This window comes from Somniosus microcephalus, chromosome 21 (assembly GCF_052327205.1).
Source record: "Somniosus microcephalus isolate GS21.2 chromosome 21, FLI_Smic_1.0, whole genome shotgun sequence".
Classification (NCBI taxonomy): Eukaryota; Metazoa; Chordata; class Chondrichthyes; order Squaliformes; family Somniosidae; genus Somniosus; species Somniosus microcephalus.
The window spans coordinates 67563621-67580280 of NC_141007.1; the positions used below are offsets into that span (position 1 = coordinate 67563621).

The 16660-nt window shown below is 43.5% G+C and overlaps 1 protein-coding gene across 3 annotated transcripts in view; it reads left to right on the forward strand.

The window, feature by feature from the left end:
* cep131 (centrosomal protein 131) overlaps positions 1–16660 on the forward strand; it is a 94856-nt gene that overhangs the window by 10687 nt on the left and 67509 nt on the right. For all 3 annotated transcript variants that reach the window (XM_085963834.1, XM_085963836.1, XM_085963835.1), the window contains exons 3-4: positions 9038–9152; positions 12901–13028. In XM_085963834.1, the coding sequence (XP_085819960.1) occupies positions 9038–9152; positions 12901–13028 (243 nt within the window). The remainder of the gene's footprint in view (positions 1–9037; positions 9153–12900; positions 13029–16660) is intronic.

Here is a 16660-nt window from a genome sequence, read left to right on the forward strand (position 1 = left end):
CTGTCTGGGTTAGTAGTCCAGTAACATAACCACTATGTTACCATTCCCTATGAAGGTGATAACAAGGAGGAATGATGTGGTGGTAAGAGCAAAGGCCCAGGAAATGAAGTAGACGTGATCAAGAGCCCTGTTGACCACTGGAGGGAACACCTTGGCTGAGGAACAGAGACATTGACCTGGAAATTGCGGTCGGAGGCTCGCTGCCCTGTTACGCCTCTGAACCACAAGAAAAGTACGCACTCACCTGCTGCCTCCAGAGCTGAGGACTCTTGCGGTCCAGGGCCTGCAGGCATACACCTGCGTAGAGACCCGTGCATTCCAGGGCGCGTGCGGTTCGCAAACGTCCCTGGGATCACTTGGGCCAGGCCAACCATTGACAAAGGGGGATTCCTATTATGCTTATGGAGACTCCATTTACGTACGAAATCACCAACAAAAAAAATACAACTTCACAACGCTGAAATAAAAATAAATAATCACATTCAAAAATTAATTAAAATACCATTTAATTAAACATTTAAAATAAAAATTTAATTTTTTGAAAAATAAATTTAAACATTTTTAACCAGGACATTTTAAATGTAAGTGAATGTTTAAATCATTAAAAACAATTATTTTAACATTTATTTAAATCCTTGCGCTGGTAAAAGAAGGCCTTGAGCCTGCTTTTACCAGACGCAAGGGTTTGGTGGGTATTCGCTGGGCAGTAGTTGGGCAAATAGCTCAACTCTGCGCCAGCGAAAGCCAATTTACAACGGATGCAGATGATCTATCAAAGGAGAAACCCGTAAAATCCAGGCCACTGTAAAAGCTGTGTGGAAAGTAGTGATCAGAGCAAATATAATGGAAATGGAGAAACTAGTGGACAAAGAAACTCGATGCAAACTGCCATAGTTTATGAGAGATATGTGAAAAACATAATTTGTGGGAGTCAGTGAGCTGGTAATAGATGTCTTTGGAAAGCCCATCACCAGAGATGTGGGGGTGGGGGGTAGAGATATATATAGAGAGAGAGAGGAAAAGATTCAGAGATGGACCACATGAAGGTGAGGGATGGGATGAAATTCTGTAGATCAGAGCAAGAGAGGTTCGATAAATGTTCTCAACTTAAAATGTTAATCTGTCTTCTGTCGGGTAGACCTGCTCTGTATTTCCAGAATCTTTTGCTTTGATTTCAGATTTAAAGCCTGTGATTTTTATTTTAATCTCCACTGTGCAGAGCAGTGGTGCTTGGCGGTTAAGAATCATTTGGAACTCAAGGCAATGAGTCACTAGAATCAAACATATGATAGGCTGGAGACATCACCAGATTTTCTTCCTAAAACCATGCTTCCAAGGAATGTATTACTGAAATTTGCAACCTAAATACCTCCGCACATCCGATTTAGAAGCGCAGTCACCATACAGTCCAAATTATTGTTGTACTAAGTTTTGAGAAGATTCAATAAATCTGGATGTCACAATTTATGCAATGGAAAAATAACTTTAAGAATAATTTGGAGCACTTGAGGGTTGTGTGCATTTCTAAAGTCTTTCCTTGAAGCAAAATTTTAAAAAATCACAAAGATGACAATAGGTGAACTAGAGAGAGGAAAAATCAACCGGGATTGCTTCTGCTGATCTCTATCCATTGATCCATGCTGGAAATGCTGTGGACATTGAGTGAGGACAAGATTGGCTTGCCTGCTTGTGGGACCATAACGGAACATGAGACAGCACCTTCAGGGAGAGATGCAGGGGTTCAAAATCACACTGCTTGAGGTCAAATCTATGATTCTGTGCTTTTGGAATTAAAAGTAGTTCAGAAATAATGAATTTCTTAAATTGGAGTACGGTAGTGTCAAACTGTGAAAACCAGATTTCGTCTGTTCACAGTGTGGGGAAGCCTATGACTTGTTCATAAATGAAAACCGGTTTGGTGCTCTATCCTGATTTTGCTGATCTTAGTTGAAGTGGCAGAAAGGACCGTACAAGTGGCCTTATTGCTTCTGCATTAAAGAGAGGAGCATTGTCTGGGGTTTCCGCTCCTGATTACTATTCATTGATCTCTGCTGGAAGTGCACAAGTGCAGATATCTGATGAGGACAGCATTGGTCTCATTGGATGCCTCTTTTCTCCCTTCCCTCCACGGAGGCAATGTAGCCTGCTGGGATGCGATGCCTAGAAGGACCATTGGGGGGAGATACCAGAGAGTGAAAGATGCCTGTGGAACTTTACCCAAGCAAAGAAGGAGCCAAAACCATAAGGAAAGAAACAACTTGCATTTATATAGTGCATTTCACAACCTCAGGACGTCCCAAAACGCTTTACTGCTAATGAAGTACTTATTTTTTGAAATGTAGTTACTGTTATAATGTAAGGAAACATGGCAGCCAATTTGTGCACAGAAAGGTCCCACAAACAGTAGTGAAGTAATGACCAGATAATCTGTTTTAATTATGTTGGCTGAGGGGTAAGTACTGGTCAGGACACCGGGAGGAACTGCCCTGTTTTTCTCTAGTGCCTTGGGATCTTTTATGTCCACCTGAGAGAGTAGTTTTTAAGACTCTAAAGGGACGAGATAATGTAGACCATGATGAGCTTTTTCACCTTGTCCAGAGCAGTAGGACCAGAGGACATGGTCTGCGCTTGAAGGGGGGTAAAATCAAAATGAATCCATGGAAATTGGCCCCGATTTTAATTCCAGGTGGATTTCCCCGCTCAGACCTGAGTTAAAATTAGTCAGATCTCAGTGATGTCATCGGGCCGCAACATGCATATATAAAGAAGGACCCTGTTGGCTCCAGGCTTGTGTCCTTGCTGCCTGCTCAGGAGAGCAGGTTAAAACTGCAGATGTTGCGATCATGGCGGTTTTCAGACAGGTAAGAGCCAGGGCGGTTTTTAACTACCCACCTGCCAGGTTTCTGCTGAGCGAGTAGGGTTAAAATCGCCCCCATTATTTCAGTGAGCGAGTGGTCAATCTATGGAACAGGCTCCCTAGGGGGACGGTAGAAGTAGATGGTATTGATTCAGTCGAATGCAAATGAGAGAGATTATATAGATTTCCTTCAGAAAATAATATTTTGGGATACAGTGCATGAGTAATTTGAGACATGACATGTAAGTGTGGCATGCTTGGGAGGATCCGGTGACTTTGGATATCTGGTTCCCATCACTGGGGGTTTCCTCGCTTCATGTTTGGGTCTGTTGCAGATACAGATTGATTGCCCGCGATTTTTTTTTTGTCTAGCAATTCCTATGTTCTAGACGGGGCCTCCGTTCAACATCTGACCCGTAAGACGGTACCTTCAACAATGCAGCACAAGTCTCGAGTGGGCCTTGAACCCATAACCTTCTAACTCTGAATCGGTATTGCTAAATTTTAAACCCTGCTTTCCTACAAAAGGTTAACGAGTTTATTTTTTAGGGTGATAACGTCCCAGTACAATGTATGGAAATAGATAAATTTAAAATAACATGTTTCAGTAGCTTAATAAATAAGACCAGCTTAATAAAAATATTAGATCTTTTAGAGTTGCTTTTGTATTGGTGCAGTTTTAATTTGGGTTCTGTGAGCTTTTATCTGCTTTTCTGTTGGTATAATTTGGAATCCAGGAATCTGGTGCCCGTGCACTGGCTTCTGGTGGTTACACTGCTAAATCGTATTCCGTATCCTAGTGGCATACAAGTAGATCCATTTAAAAACAAGTGCTGCTGAGAGAAGAGAGCTGGATTTAACGCCACAAATGCTGGGAGCCAGCTCTTTGATAAAAGTGTCCTGGAATCCGAATTAAACCGATATTAAAACCATTTAGTCTTGATCAGCAACGGTAATGCATGATTTTAAGTAATTTAAATGCTGATAGCTTTTTTTGAATGTCAACCAGTGGTTCAGTGGGTCGCGCCCTCACCTCTGAGTCAGAAGGTTGTGGGTTTGAGTCTCACTCCAGAGACTGGAGCATGAAAATCTAGGCTGACACTCCTAGTGCAGTGCTGAGGGAGCGCTGCACTGTCGGAGGTGCCGTCTTTCCGATGCGACATTAAACCGAGGCCCCGTCTGCTCTCAGGTAGACGGAAAAGATCCCACGAAGAAGAGCAGGGGAGTTATCCCTGGTGTCTTGACCAATATTTATCCCTCAACAAACTTCACTGAAACAGATGATCTGGTCATTATCACATTGCTGTTTGTGGGAGCTTGCTGTGTGCAAATTGGCTGCCACGTTTCCTACATTACAACAGTGACTACACTTCAAAAAGTTCTTCATTGGCTGTAAAGCGCTTTGGGACATCCAGTGGTCGTGATAGGCGCAATATAAATGCAAGTATTTTTTTTTTAAAAACAACAATGACTAAATTGTAGTATTTGATGTAGTATGCCTTGGCTGGAAGATGCCACACTCTAGAATATAATTCGTATCACACGAGTGATGCTGACTGTAAATCACAAGTAGAACGAAAATCTTACTCAACATCTCATTGCAGTATTCTGTTTGTGTAATGCATATTTCAATTTTGTAAAAAAATAAAATAAATATGTTTTCTCTACAGCTTTTATTGTGTGTGTGTGTATTCTATGGAGTATTCCCCCCCAAGAATCGTGACTTATAATCTGTGTGCTACATAATTGGTTTGTGGCTATACATTAAAGAGTGGTTTCTGGCTCCCAAATGTAACACTGGGAGGACCTGTGTGCAGTAATGATATAGCCCAGGCTATGCTGGGTACTGCAGTTTGTTTTGTATTGGTAGGCTGCACTGCCGCAGTGCTGCTGCAGGGGAGAGGATATTGAAGATGAGATTGGGTGGGAAAGAGAAGCAAAATAGGAATTGTAGAGAGCTTTGAAGTTTAGCTAACAAATGGAACATTTTTAAAGTTTGTTGTTGCATTTCTGTTTCATGTCCTTATCCTTAAAATGTGAATTTGTAAGCAATACTTTCTCTTGAACTTCTCCGTCCAGTTTTCTCTCTCTCTACACCTCCTCTTCTGTAGATGGTGACCTGCTAGATATAATCGATCAAGTGTCAAGCTGCCCTCTGGTACCTCTCTGAAATGACAATCGGATGTGTGGACCATGGGGCTCGTGCAGCCAAACATGATCCTGTCCTCTCCTAAAATCTGGAAATGTGTGCTTCTAGCAGGAGTCCGAAGACAGAAATTGAAGCCGCAATTTTCCCTACCTCGGCGGGTCGGTGGCGGGTCCCAACCTCGCTGCTGGCTCCAGCCCCCACTGTCCAAAGTGATTTTACATTGATTGGGCTTGTTAAGCCCGCCCAGCGCTTTTGCCGGCCAATTGAAGGAATCGGGTCTGATGACATCAAGGGACCGTGCACAAATTTATTTTGTCAGTTGTGCGGTCAGTGTTCCACAGCATTGAGGTGCTGCAAACACTGACGAGTACTGCACAGAGGTTTCACGGTTGCACCCAGGCTCACAGAAATCACAGAAACCCCACAGTGCAGATAGAGGCCATTTCGGCCCATCGAGCCTGCACCGACACATATCCCACCCGATCCCCGTAACCCCACGTATTTAATCCCCCTAACACTAAGAGTCAATTTATCATAGCCAATCTCTCCATGACTCCCTCCATATGCTTATGGAGAGAGTCACAGCACGCAGGGCGGTCCTCTTCCCTTCCAATGGCGGAAGAGACCTCCCCAAGAGACAACACAGCCTGGTTGCACATTGCACAGGAGGACACAAGCAGGGATATCGTCAGGAGTACCTGGCTGCAGTGGCGCAAACCTTTCAATGATCTCAGTAGATCACGAAACGTTACTGCAAAGCCACACTCAACCTCATCTTGCTGTGCCACTCATCACATCCCCATCACTCTGCCTTCCCTACCCTACTCCTGCACATCCTTACTCACACCAACTTACCTTGCACCTCCACCCATCCCCCTCTATCTACATTATCACTTCCTCATCTCACTAGCCACCCCTCACAATCACCCTCATCCTAGTCTAATCATACCAACTAACAACACAAGGGTAAGTACTTGTGTATTTTAGCCAATGTTCACGAGAAGTTTCTGTTACTGTGCTGTCAAACATTGAAATCTTTATTTTCAACACTTTGCGTTCTTGGACAGATTTTGTGCACCTTTGCAAGTGGCTTAGTGAGTTGCAGTGAATGGTAAGACATAATGGAACCCCCACCCACAATGCTGAGGAGTGTGAAAGGAATGGCTTGGTCATTGTAGGGATGTATTATGGTGTTGGTGTGGGGTGGTGCCAACCTGGCGCATCATGTGGCAGCCAGGGTGTATAGCATCAACTGAAGTAAATCTGGCCATGGTGAGGCGGTCCCTGGCCTCCCGGGCAGTAATGTGGTTGGGTGCTGATGCCCTGTGTCCTGCGCAGCATCAGTTGATTGCGGAGAAGGTTGGTGTTGGTGCTGATCATGTGCCTGGTGCTGCTGGTGTGGGGGCTGATCGTGGTGGGATTCTGAGGACCAAGGTGAGATAGTTTCAAGGGCACCGATGCTGATGTAATAGATGGCAGATGAAGTTGAGATGACAGAAGTGATCTGTCAGTGGTGAGAGAGGTTGTTCCAATGAGGTGACGCTGGATACAGAGTTTATTCCAAACACTTGCAACCTGCATAAAGCTCAACCTGCCTTCCACATGCAGTAAGCAACAGCTTCTGAGCTTGGAAAAGTGAACAGCTATGAAAAGTGAACAGCTATGAAAAGTGAACAGCTATGAAAAGTGAACAGCTGTGAAATGGGAGCTTTTATAGCACATTTGCAGCTGTCAGTAAAGAAATGATTTCATGGTCACACAACTCCCGACCTGCTTATCTAACATGATCCCTGAGCAGCGTGGACCCCATGGACGACCATGTAAAATTTAAAGGTGAGCTCAAAATATTTTTAAAGTGGCTCTTAACAAGGTCATAATGACCTAAATTGCCTCCCCCGCCGCTGCGTCTCTGGTCGGTTCAGCATTGACAGACCCAATATCTGGGAAAGTCGCGTGGCAGCGGGTTGACAGCAGGGTCCCGACCCGCTGTCAATTTTTTTTTTTCCCCCACCCGACCCTCCCCAAATGTGCTGTTGACGCCCCCCCCCCCCCTAGAAAATTCCCCCCCAAAGAAACTGATCCCTGGTCATAGTTTTTAAGTGTGTATTCACCCCACCCCCTCCCGTTCTATCTCTGGCCTGGAATCAAATCAGAGTAACCTTTTCCTCCTCCAAATAAAACACTGACACGCTGCTATTGGCTAACAGAGTCCAGAGGTTGAACCTTTTTGGAGAGCGGATCTTAAAAGATCCTGAAGGGGCTTGACAGGGTAGATGCAGAGAGGATGTTTCACCTCGTGGGGGAATCTAGAACTAGGCATAATTTCAGAATAAGGGGGCACCCTTTAAAATCGGAAATGAGGAGGAATTTCTTCAGAGGATCGTGTATCTTTGGAATTCTCTTCCCCAGAGAGCTGTGGAGACTGGGTCATTGAATATATTTAAGGTGGAGATGGGCAGATTTTTGAACGATAAGGGAGTCGAGGGTTATGGGGAGCGGGCAGGGAAGTGGAGTTGAGGCCAAGATCAGATCAGCCATGATCTTATTGAATGACGGAGCAGGCTCGAGGGGCTGAATGCCCTGCTCATACGTCTTATGTTCTTATGGATAGTCTTTTGATACTGAAGCTATTGCAGGCAGCAGTTTGACTCCAGTGTTGACACTCTCAACCATGTATGAGATGTTTCCTCTATTCGGCTAAAAACCTTTATTTATGCTGTGGTGCACCCTCTGCTGATGGCCATGTCTACCGTATCCCATAAACCTCCTGCTGGTAGTTATGATGATCCTTTGGAGACTTGTGAAATTTGATGATATTTCAATGTTGATTTCAAGTTTTTGAATCTTCATAGAGCTTGAGAAATGTGGAGGAGTCTGTTGGCTAATATTTAAAAACAAACCCATTCAGTGCTGGGATTGCACGCAGCAGTACCTGGTCAGAGAGGGACTTGCTCAGCACATCTTTGAAATTGACAATTCCTGTTGTAGGGCCCAAATGATGGGACTCCATTAGTTACTTTGCAACATTCAACCAATGTAGACATCTCTTCTCTGGGAGCAAGGAGATAAAAAGTAATTTTATTTTTGGAAAAGCAGTGAACCTTCTTTGATTTATCTCATGGTTGTGAGGGGGGGGGGGGTCTCTTTATTTTATGTGTGCCTATTATTTTCACTTTTTCTTTGATGATAAACATTAAATGATGGAATTTAACTCCCTTGTGGTGTACTTTGCCTCTGAGAAGTATTCAAGAGGAACCAATTTGCAAGAAAATCACTCATTTAAAAAAAAATCAATGGCTTTTGCGCTGAATGCACTGATGTTGAAATTCCCATTTTGTTGCTTAATCAGAGGGAGCTGTAAACTATTGCATCTGCCTATTGTAATGAAAGTAGGTGCTTATGTGTTTGTAATTATGACAGTAGGTGGCAGTGTCTCCACACATCAGCTTTATGGGCCAGTGAATGGTGCACAGTTAGTACCTAAAAATGATGAGGAAATAACATCAAAAAAGTGTTTTCCTCATCCGTTTCATTTGATTACCACTCCTCTTCCCCCTTCCCTCCCTTGATTTTTAATCATTATGCTTTTTAAAAAACAAATTGGAGAGTTACAGTAAAGACAAGGTTGTCAGCAATTCCTTGTAGGAAGGCCCAGCTTGCCTTTGGTCATAGTATCTGCATGATAGTAGTGTAAGTGATTTTATAAATTAATCTTTTATATAATTAATCAGCATATTTTCTTAAAACAGTTATGACTGGGGTTATGGTGCAGTGACTTGTGAAATCTAACGCCATATCTTCAAATGTGTGGTAGTGGAACACGCTTAACAGGCTTGTTTGGTCACTAATGAGAAATGTGTGCTCAGTGACAAATGGGGATCATGAGAATTAAGACTTTGGAAAAAGTGAATAGCAGGAATTGACTGTTAAAAAACAAAACATTTTAATTGATAAATATAATTTGCCGCTCAATATGGCACTGTGTCTGAAGTAAATAAATCCATTAATTTTGCCCCTTGCCCTGTCCTTAGCGAAGAGAGAGCAGACGATTTCCTGGCTTTGTTCGATAGCTCTGCCGATGGGAGGAAAAAGCTGTCTAGTTTGAGCAAGTCATCCCCAGAGAAGAGAACCACTTGGAATGTCCTGGTAATTATAAACTAACCAAACCTTTCAGCCGTTGAAAACTGAAGACAGATTGTGTTTTTGTCTTTTTGGAATCCTGTGCAGTGATGTTACTGGAAAAAATGACGTGTCTCAGTTTCCATCTCTCCTTTCCTGAAGTGTTCCTGGGGTACAGTTCCACGTGCTAACTGTCCTTCAGTCCTCTTGGGGGGGTCAAATAGAGTTGCATCCCTTTCACCTCATCAGTAAAATAAGGTTTGCTGTGTTAATTGAGCAGCTCTTCAAGGGCTAGTTCCTAAAACAATTAGGAAAATAATGTTAAAATGGTTGGTAAACATCAAAACAGCCCAAGAAAAAGATTGTCTTGAAAGCCTGTCCTTTTTTGATGAACCCAGTGTATCCCCCCCCCCCCCCCGCTTAAATCTTTAATTACTGCTCTAACTATGTCCTGATGTCTGAGCCTCGCACCATAATCAATCACCTTCATAAACTGATGAAGGGTCCCAGACCTGAAACGTTAACTCTGTTTCTCTCTCCACGATGCTGCCTGGCCTGCTGAGTATTTCCAGCATTTTCTGTTGTGCCTTCATAAACTTTAGGACTTCATTTGGGCCGTCTCAAAATCACTTATTTTCCAAAAAAGATCAGCTCAACTATCTTAACCAAACATTTTGGACTCATAATACCTGTTCTTACTTTTTAACTTGACATTTTTAAGCGCTAAACTGTTGCGAAGTGTACAGGTAGCACTTGGAATCATAGAACGGCTACAGCACAGAAGGAGGCCATTCGGCCCGGCGAGCCCGTGCCAACTCTCTGCAAGAGCACTTCAGCTAGTCCCACTCCCCCGCCCTTTCCCCGTAGCCCTGCAAATTATTTTCCTTCAGGTACTTAACCAATTCCCTTTTGAAAGCCACAATTGAATCTGCCTCCACCACCCTCTCAGGCAGTGCACTCCAGATCCTAACCACTCGCTGCGTAAAAAAGGTTTCCCCTCATGTCGCCTTTGGTTCTTCTGCCAATCACCTTAAGTCTGTGTCCTCTGGTTCTCGACCCTTCCACCAATGGGAACAGTTTCTCTCTATCTATTCTGTCCAGACCCCTCATGATTTTGAACACCTCGATCAAATCTCCTCTTGACCTTCTCTGCTCCAAGGAGAACAACCCCAGCTTCTCCAGTCTATCCACTAGCTGCTCATTTATTTGTTGCTCTTAGTCAACACTTTCAGTAGTTTCTCAGTCCAATTAAAGGAGAAAATTGGATGTATGCAATGTGACTGAGGGCATTGGGAGCAGAGCTTGGTCATATACGCTTGTATAAGATTAGAAACCTATTCCCCTGTTTGGGACTGGAAGTGGAGGGCGATCATGTTGGACGTTGTTGAGTTAGTTTGGTTTCCCTCCTAATGAAGCAATTTCACCAAAACTGGTGGATCCCGCACCATTCCGGTTTATTCTATCAGCTGTTGCTGTCAGCTGCTAAGCTGCTGCGATTCTCTGCTTCACTGCTCCCAGTAATGTAATATTTGAATGGAAACTTTCCCTCCTGACTTTGTTCCAAGCTCCCTCTGAGAAATGAGGGGAAATGTATTTGTGGATGCCAAGTGACGTGAATATGAGAATCTTGGTCAGAAGCAGCTTTGTCATTATTGACTCTTGTCTTATAATCGGGGGAGGGGGAGAGGAACTCGCGTTCTACATGATGTGTATGGGAAGCATGAAATGCTGGATCTTCTCCAGAACACTGCCATCAAATTGTGTCAGTAATGGGTTGAATTAAGTCGCTTAATTAGAATATCAAACAATAGTGAGATTTGTATCTCGTTCTTTTTAACTAATTATATGCCTAACCAGCCCTTGTAGTACAATATTAAAGTACACCTGGCAGAATAAAATTGGCTTGCCATAGAAAAATGATAATGGAAATTGACTTCAGTAGTTGTCCGCTACAATGCTGTAGGTAACCTAGCATTCTGGAGACTACAGCATGAAAAATGTCCTGTTGCACTAGCTAGCTGAATGGTCATGTGTTAATTGTTTATATTGGTGAAAATAAGTTGCTGTGGTTTTAGACTGTTTCCCAGTGAATTTCAGGCTGCCTTTGAAGATTAATTATTCTGCCAGCTGTTTGCCAGCCTACTTGCTTGAATGTCCTGCTACAATTTAGTAATGCTCTATTGAGTTTATAAGGAGCATAGGAATAATGACAGACAGGTAAAGACCCTCTGGTCCATCCAGTCTGTCCAACACAATTGCGATACCTTGTGTATCGTAATGTATACATTCCCCACCCCGCCCGAAACCATGTGATCTGCTGGGAGAGGCAAAAAAAAACAGATTAAAAACCCAGGCCAATTTCGGTGGGAAAAAATCTGGGAAATTCCTCTCCAACCCATCTAGGCGATCGAAACTAGTCCAAGAAATCACTCTGAAATCCCTGAAGTACCTACCTTTTGTAAGAGGTGATCTACGCCCCAACCAGAAACGGGTCCAGTTCTCGCTCGAAGGAATTCAGCGAATCGGCGTCTAGTGCACGAGACGGCAGCCTGTTTCAGAGGTCCACTATTCTCTGGGAAAAGAACCACCTCCTGACATCGAACCTAGATCTGGCCTTACACAGCTTTAAAATTGTGACCCCCTGGTTCTCCCCAACCTATTTAATTGGAACAAACTGTCAACTGGAACACTGTTCCCTTCATCATCTTAGAAACCTCAATCCGATCACCACCAAGTCTACTTCTCTAAAGTGTAGAGTCCCAACTCTTTTAGCCTATCTTGATAACTAAGATGCTTTACACTGGGAATTGGTCTAGTGGCCCTCCTCTGCACCCTTTCCAAAGCCTCAATATCACCAACCATCTGAGGAGACCAAAACTGCACACCGTATTCTAAGTGAGGCCTTACCAAGGTCTTGTGCAGGGACAAAATAGTATGCCTCATGTTGTAATTAATTGCCCTATTAATACACCCCAACACACTTTGCTCTAGCTATCGCTTTACAGCATTGCTCATGTACCTATAGAGATCTATGCACTAGAACGCCCAGATCTTTCTTTCTCCATCTTCTTTAATGCTTTTTCCTGAAGGATGTATGAATGTTGAGCATTTGCCCTGCCCACGTGCATAACACAGCATTTATCCAAATCAAACTGCATTTGCCAGTCATGAACCCAACACATTAAGATCTGCCTGAAACAATCGACCATCGTGTACAGTCCTAACCGTCACACAACCTTTCCTATCATCTGCAAATTTACAGATTGTGCTCCCAATGTCTACATCCAGATTGTTAATAAAAATGAGAACAACGGCACCACCGGTCTCCGAACAGATCCAAATCCATCTATAACTACTTTTTACCTACGTCCTGCCAGCCAGCTCTGAATCCAGCTCAATATATTACCACTAATACCAGAAGCTTGTTGTTTTTCTGATGTATTTCTCGCGCCTGACTGAGTAAATTATAGTGAAAGATGAAGCTGTTTTCTGACCTAGTAATGATTAAACAAGGTATTTGAATGCAGGGGAAAGTCTTGCATAGATCAACCCACTGCACACTTGTCGTAACCACTTGATGACCAGTAATTTGGAATTGATGAGAGTCATGAAGATAATGTGGCCATCAACACGTGCACCTGGCCTCACAATGTAATATAGAAGGCACAATGTTTTCCTAATTCAAATGTAACCATTGTTGAAATGTTAATTTATATGTTTGTAGAATAACACCCTGTTTTCTCCTCCCCCCACTTTGTTTCTTCCCTAATGGCAGGATGAGGAGCCCAGAGCTTTTCCAGTTCCGATTAGTGGTCGCAGCACCAGTACTATAGATGTGCCAGTCTTGACTAAAAAGAGGGAGGCAACAGTGTCACTAGCAGCCAACTTCACGGCCAACAATCGGTTAGTAGGTATATAGAAGACTATAACAAGAATATAAGGAAAAGCTGTTTAATTCCGATATATTGTAAGTGCCTCTGTGCATTGAAAAAAAGAAAGACTTGCATTTATATAGCACCTTTCACGACCTCTGGATGTCCCAAAGCACTTTAAAGCCAATGAAGTACCTTTGAAGTGTAGCCACTGTTGTAATGTAGGAAATACGGCAGCCAATTTACCCACAACAAGCTCCCACAATGTGATAATGACCAGATATCTGTTTTAGTGAAGTTTGTTGAGGGATAAATATTGGTCAGGACACTGGGGATAACTCCCCTGCTATTCTTTGAAATAGTGCCATGGGATCTTTTACATTCACATGAGAGGGCAAGTGGGGCCTCGGTTTTAACTTCTCCTCCGAAAGACGCCACCTCAGACAGTGCAGCACTCCCTCAGTACTGCACTGGAGGGTCAACCTAGATTTTTGTGCTCAAGTCCCTGGAGTGGGACTTGCACCCACAACCTTCTGACTCGGAGGTGAGAGTGCTACCCACTGAGCCATGGCTGACACTTGTGGAAATTGTTGTTTTAACAGCATTAAAAGTATTACATTTTTTATTAATAAACAGTGAGATCCTTCTATGTACTTCCAACAACTAACAGTGAATGTGGAAGAGGACAGGAACAATGCATAAGAACATAAGAAATAGGAGTAGGCCATTCGGCCCTTCAAGCTGGCTCCTCCATTCAATAAGATCATGGCTGATCTTCTACCTCCTCTCCAACTTCCCGCACTATCTCCATATCCCTCGATTCCCTTAGTATCCAAAAATCTATCGACCTCTGTCTTGAATATACTCAACAACTGAGCATCCACAGCCCTCTGGGGTAGAGAATTCCAAAGATTCACAACCCTTTGAGTGAAGAAATTTCACTTCATCTCAGTCCTAAATGGTCAACCCCTTATCCTGAGACTGTTATCCCTGGTTCGACTCCCCAGCCAGGGGAAACATAGAAACATAGAAGATAGGAGCAGGAGTAGGCCATTCGGCCCCTCGAGCCTGCTCCACCATTCAATGCGATCATGGCTGATCATCCAAATTCAGTACCCTGTCCCTGCTTTCTCCCCATACCCCTTGATCCCTTTAGCCTTAAGAAATATATCCAACTCCTTCTTGAATATATTTAATGAATTGGCCTCTACTGCCTTCTGTGGTAGAGAATTCCACAGGTTCACCACTCTCTGGGTGAAGAAATTCCTCCTCATTTCTGTCCTAATTGGCTTACCCCTTATCCTTAGACAGTGACCCCTGGTTCTGGACTCCCCGACCATCGGGAACATCCTTCCTGCATCTAGTCTGTCCAGTCCTGTCAGAATTTTATAAGTTTCAATGAGATCCCCTCTCATTCTTCTAAACTCCAGCGAGTACAAGCCCAATCGACCCAATCTCTCCTCATACGTCATTCCTGCCATCCCAGGTATCAGCCTGGTGAATCTTCGCTGAACTCCTTCCATGGCAAGAACATCCTTCCTCAGATAAGGTGACCAAAACGGCACACAATACTCAAGGTGTGCTCTCACCAAGGCCCTGTACAACTGCAGCAAGACATCCTTGCTCCTGTACTCGAATCCTCTCGCTATGAAGGCCAACATACCATTTGCCTTCTTAACCGCCTGCTGCACCTGCATGCTTACCTTCAGCGACTGGTGCACAAGGACACTCGGGTCTCGTTGCACTTCCCCTTCTCCCAATCTATTGCCATTCAGATAATAATCTGTCTTCCTGTTTTTGCCACCAAAGTGGATAACCTCACATTTATCCACGTTATATTGCATCTGCCATGCTTCTGCCCAATCACCCAACCTGTCCAAATCATCCTGGAGTTTCTCAGCATCCTCCTCCCAGCACACACGCCCACCTAGCTTTGTGTTGTCTGCAAACTTGGAGATATTACATCTAGTTCCCTTGTCTAGATCATTTATATATATATATATATATATATATATATATATATATATTGTGAATAGCTGGGGTCCAAGGACCGATCCCTGCGGTACCCCACTAGTCACTGCCTGCCACTCGGAAAAAGACCCGTTTATTCCAACTCTTTGCTTTCTGTCTGCCAACCAGTTCTCTATCCAAGTCAATACCTTGCCCCCAATCCCATGTGACTTAACTTTGCACACTAATCTCTTATGCGGGACCTTATCGAAAGCCTTCTGAAAGTCCAAATACACCACATCCACTGGTTCTCCCTGATCTATTCTACCAGTTACATCCTCAAAAAATTCCAGTAGATTAGTCAAGCACGATTTACCTTTTGTAAATCCATGTTGACTTTGCCCGATCCTGTCACTGTTTTCCAAGTGCTCTGCTATTACATCTTTTATAATGTAAGAAGTCACACAACACCAGGTTATAGTCCAACAGCTTTATTTGAAATCACAAGCTTTCGGAGCGCTGCTCCTTCTTCAGGTGAAGTGGAGAAATGCATAAAGACACAGCTTATATAGTCAGAGAATCATGTCAGATGTTTACAGGTAACCTTTCCAACTGCCATTTATCACACCTCGGCAGAGAGATAATCACAGCAGTCAAAGGTGTGAATGGTGTCCAAACAGGTCAGTCAGGGAAACATTACAAAAAAAAAGATTTTGCGTTGTGTGTCTCGAAGGCCACCTTGGTGGCCTTCGAAACACACGACAACGCAAAATCGTCGAGCAGAAACTGATAGCCAAGTTCCGCACCCATGAGGACGGCCTCAACCGAGATCTTGGGTTCATGTCACGCTACATGTAACCCCACCTGATGCAGGGTCATCCAGACTCGAGTCGACATTGGCTTGTTCTCTCTACACAGATGCGGCCGGACCTGCTGTGATTTCCAGCCAAAAAAAAAAAAAATGTTTTTTGTCTTTTTTTGTTTTTCATACAGACCCCAGCATCTGCAATATTTGACCCCTTGTGACCCCACCTCATTGTTCTTTGATGTAATGTTTCCCTGACTGACCTGTTTGGACACCATTCACACCTTTGACTGCTGTGATTATCTCTCTGCCGAGGTGTGATAAATGGCAGTTGGAAAGGTTACCTGTAAACATCTGACATGATTCTCTGACTATATAAGCTGTGTCTTTATGCATTTCTCCACTTCACCTGAAGAAGGAGCAGCGCTCCGAAAGCTTGTGATTTCAAATAAAGCTGTTGGACTATAACCTGGTGTTGTGTGACTTCTTACATTTGTCCACCCCAGTCCAACTCCGGCATCTCCACACCATGGATCTTTTATAATGGACTCCAGCATTTTCCCCACTACCGATGTCAGGCTTACCGGTCTGTAATTCCCCGTTTTCTCTCTGCCGCCTTAGGGAAACATCCTTTCAACATATACCCTGTCAAGCTCCTTAAAGAATTTTATATGTTTCAGTGAGATCATCTCTCCTCCTTCTAAACTCTAGAGAATATAGGCCTAGTCTACTCAATCTCTCCTCATAGGACAATTCCCCCATCCCAGGAACCACCATCTTACTATGGTGACTATTGGGTGTGTTTAGTCTCTTTTCAATGAGAGAAGATCGTGCCAATGTGACTTAATCGCCTGCGATTAATTAATTAAAAATTGTGCTGAAAAATATAAAATAAATTAGAGAGATTT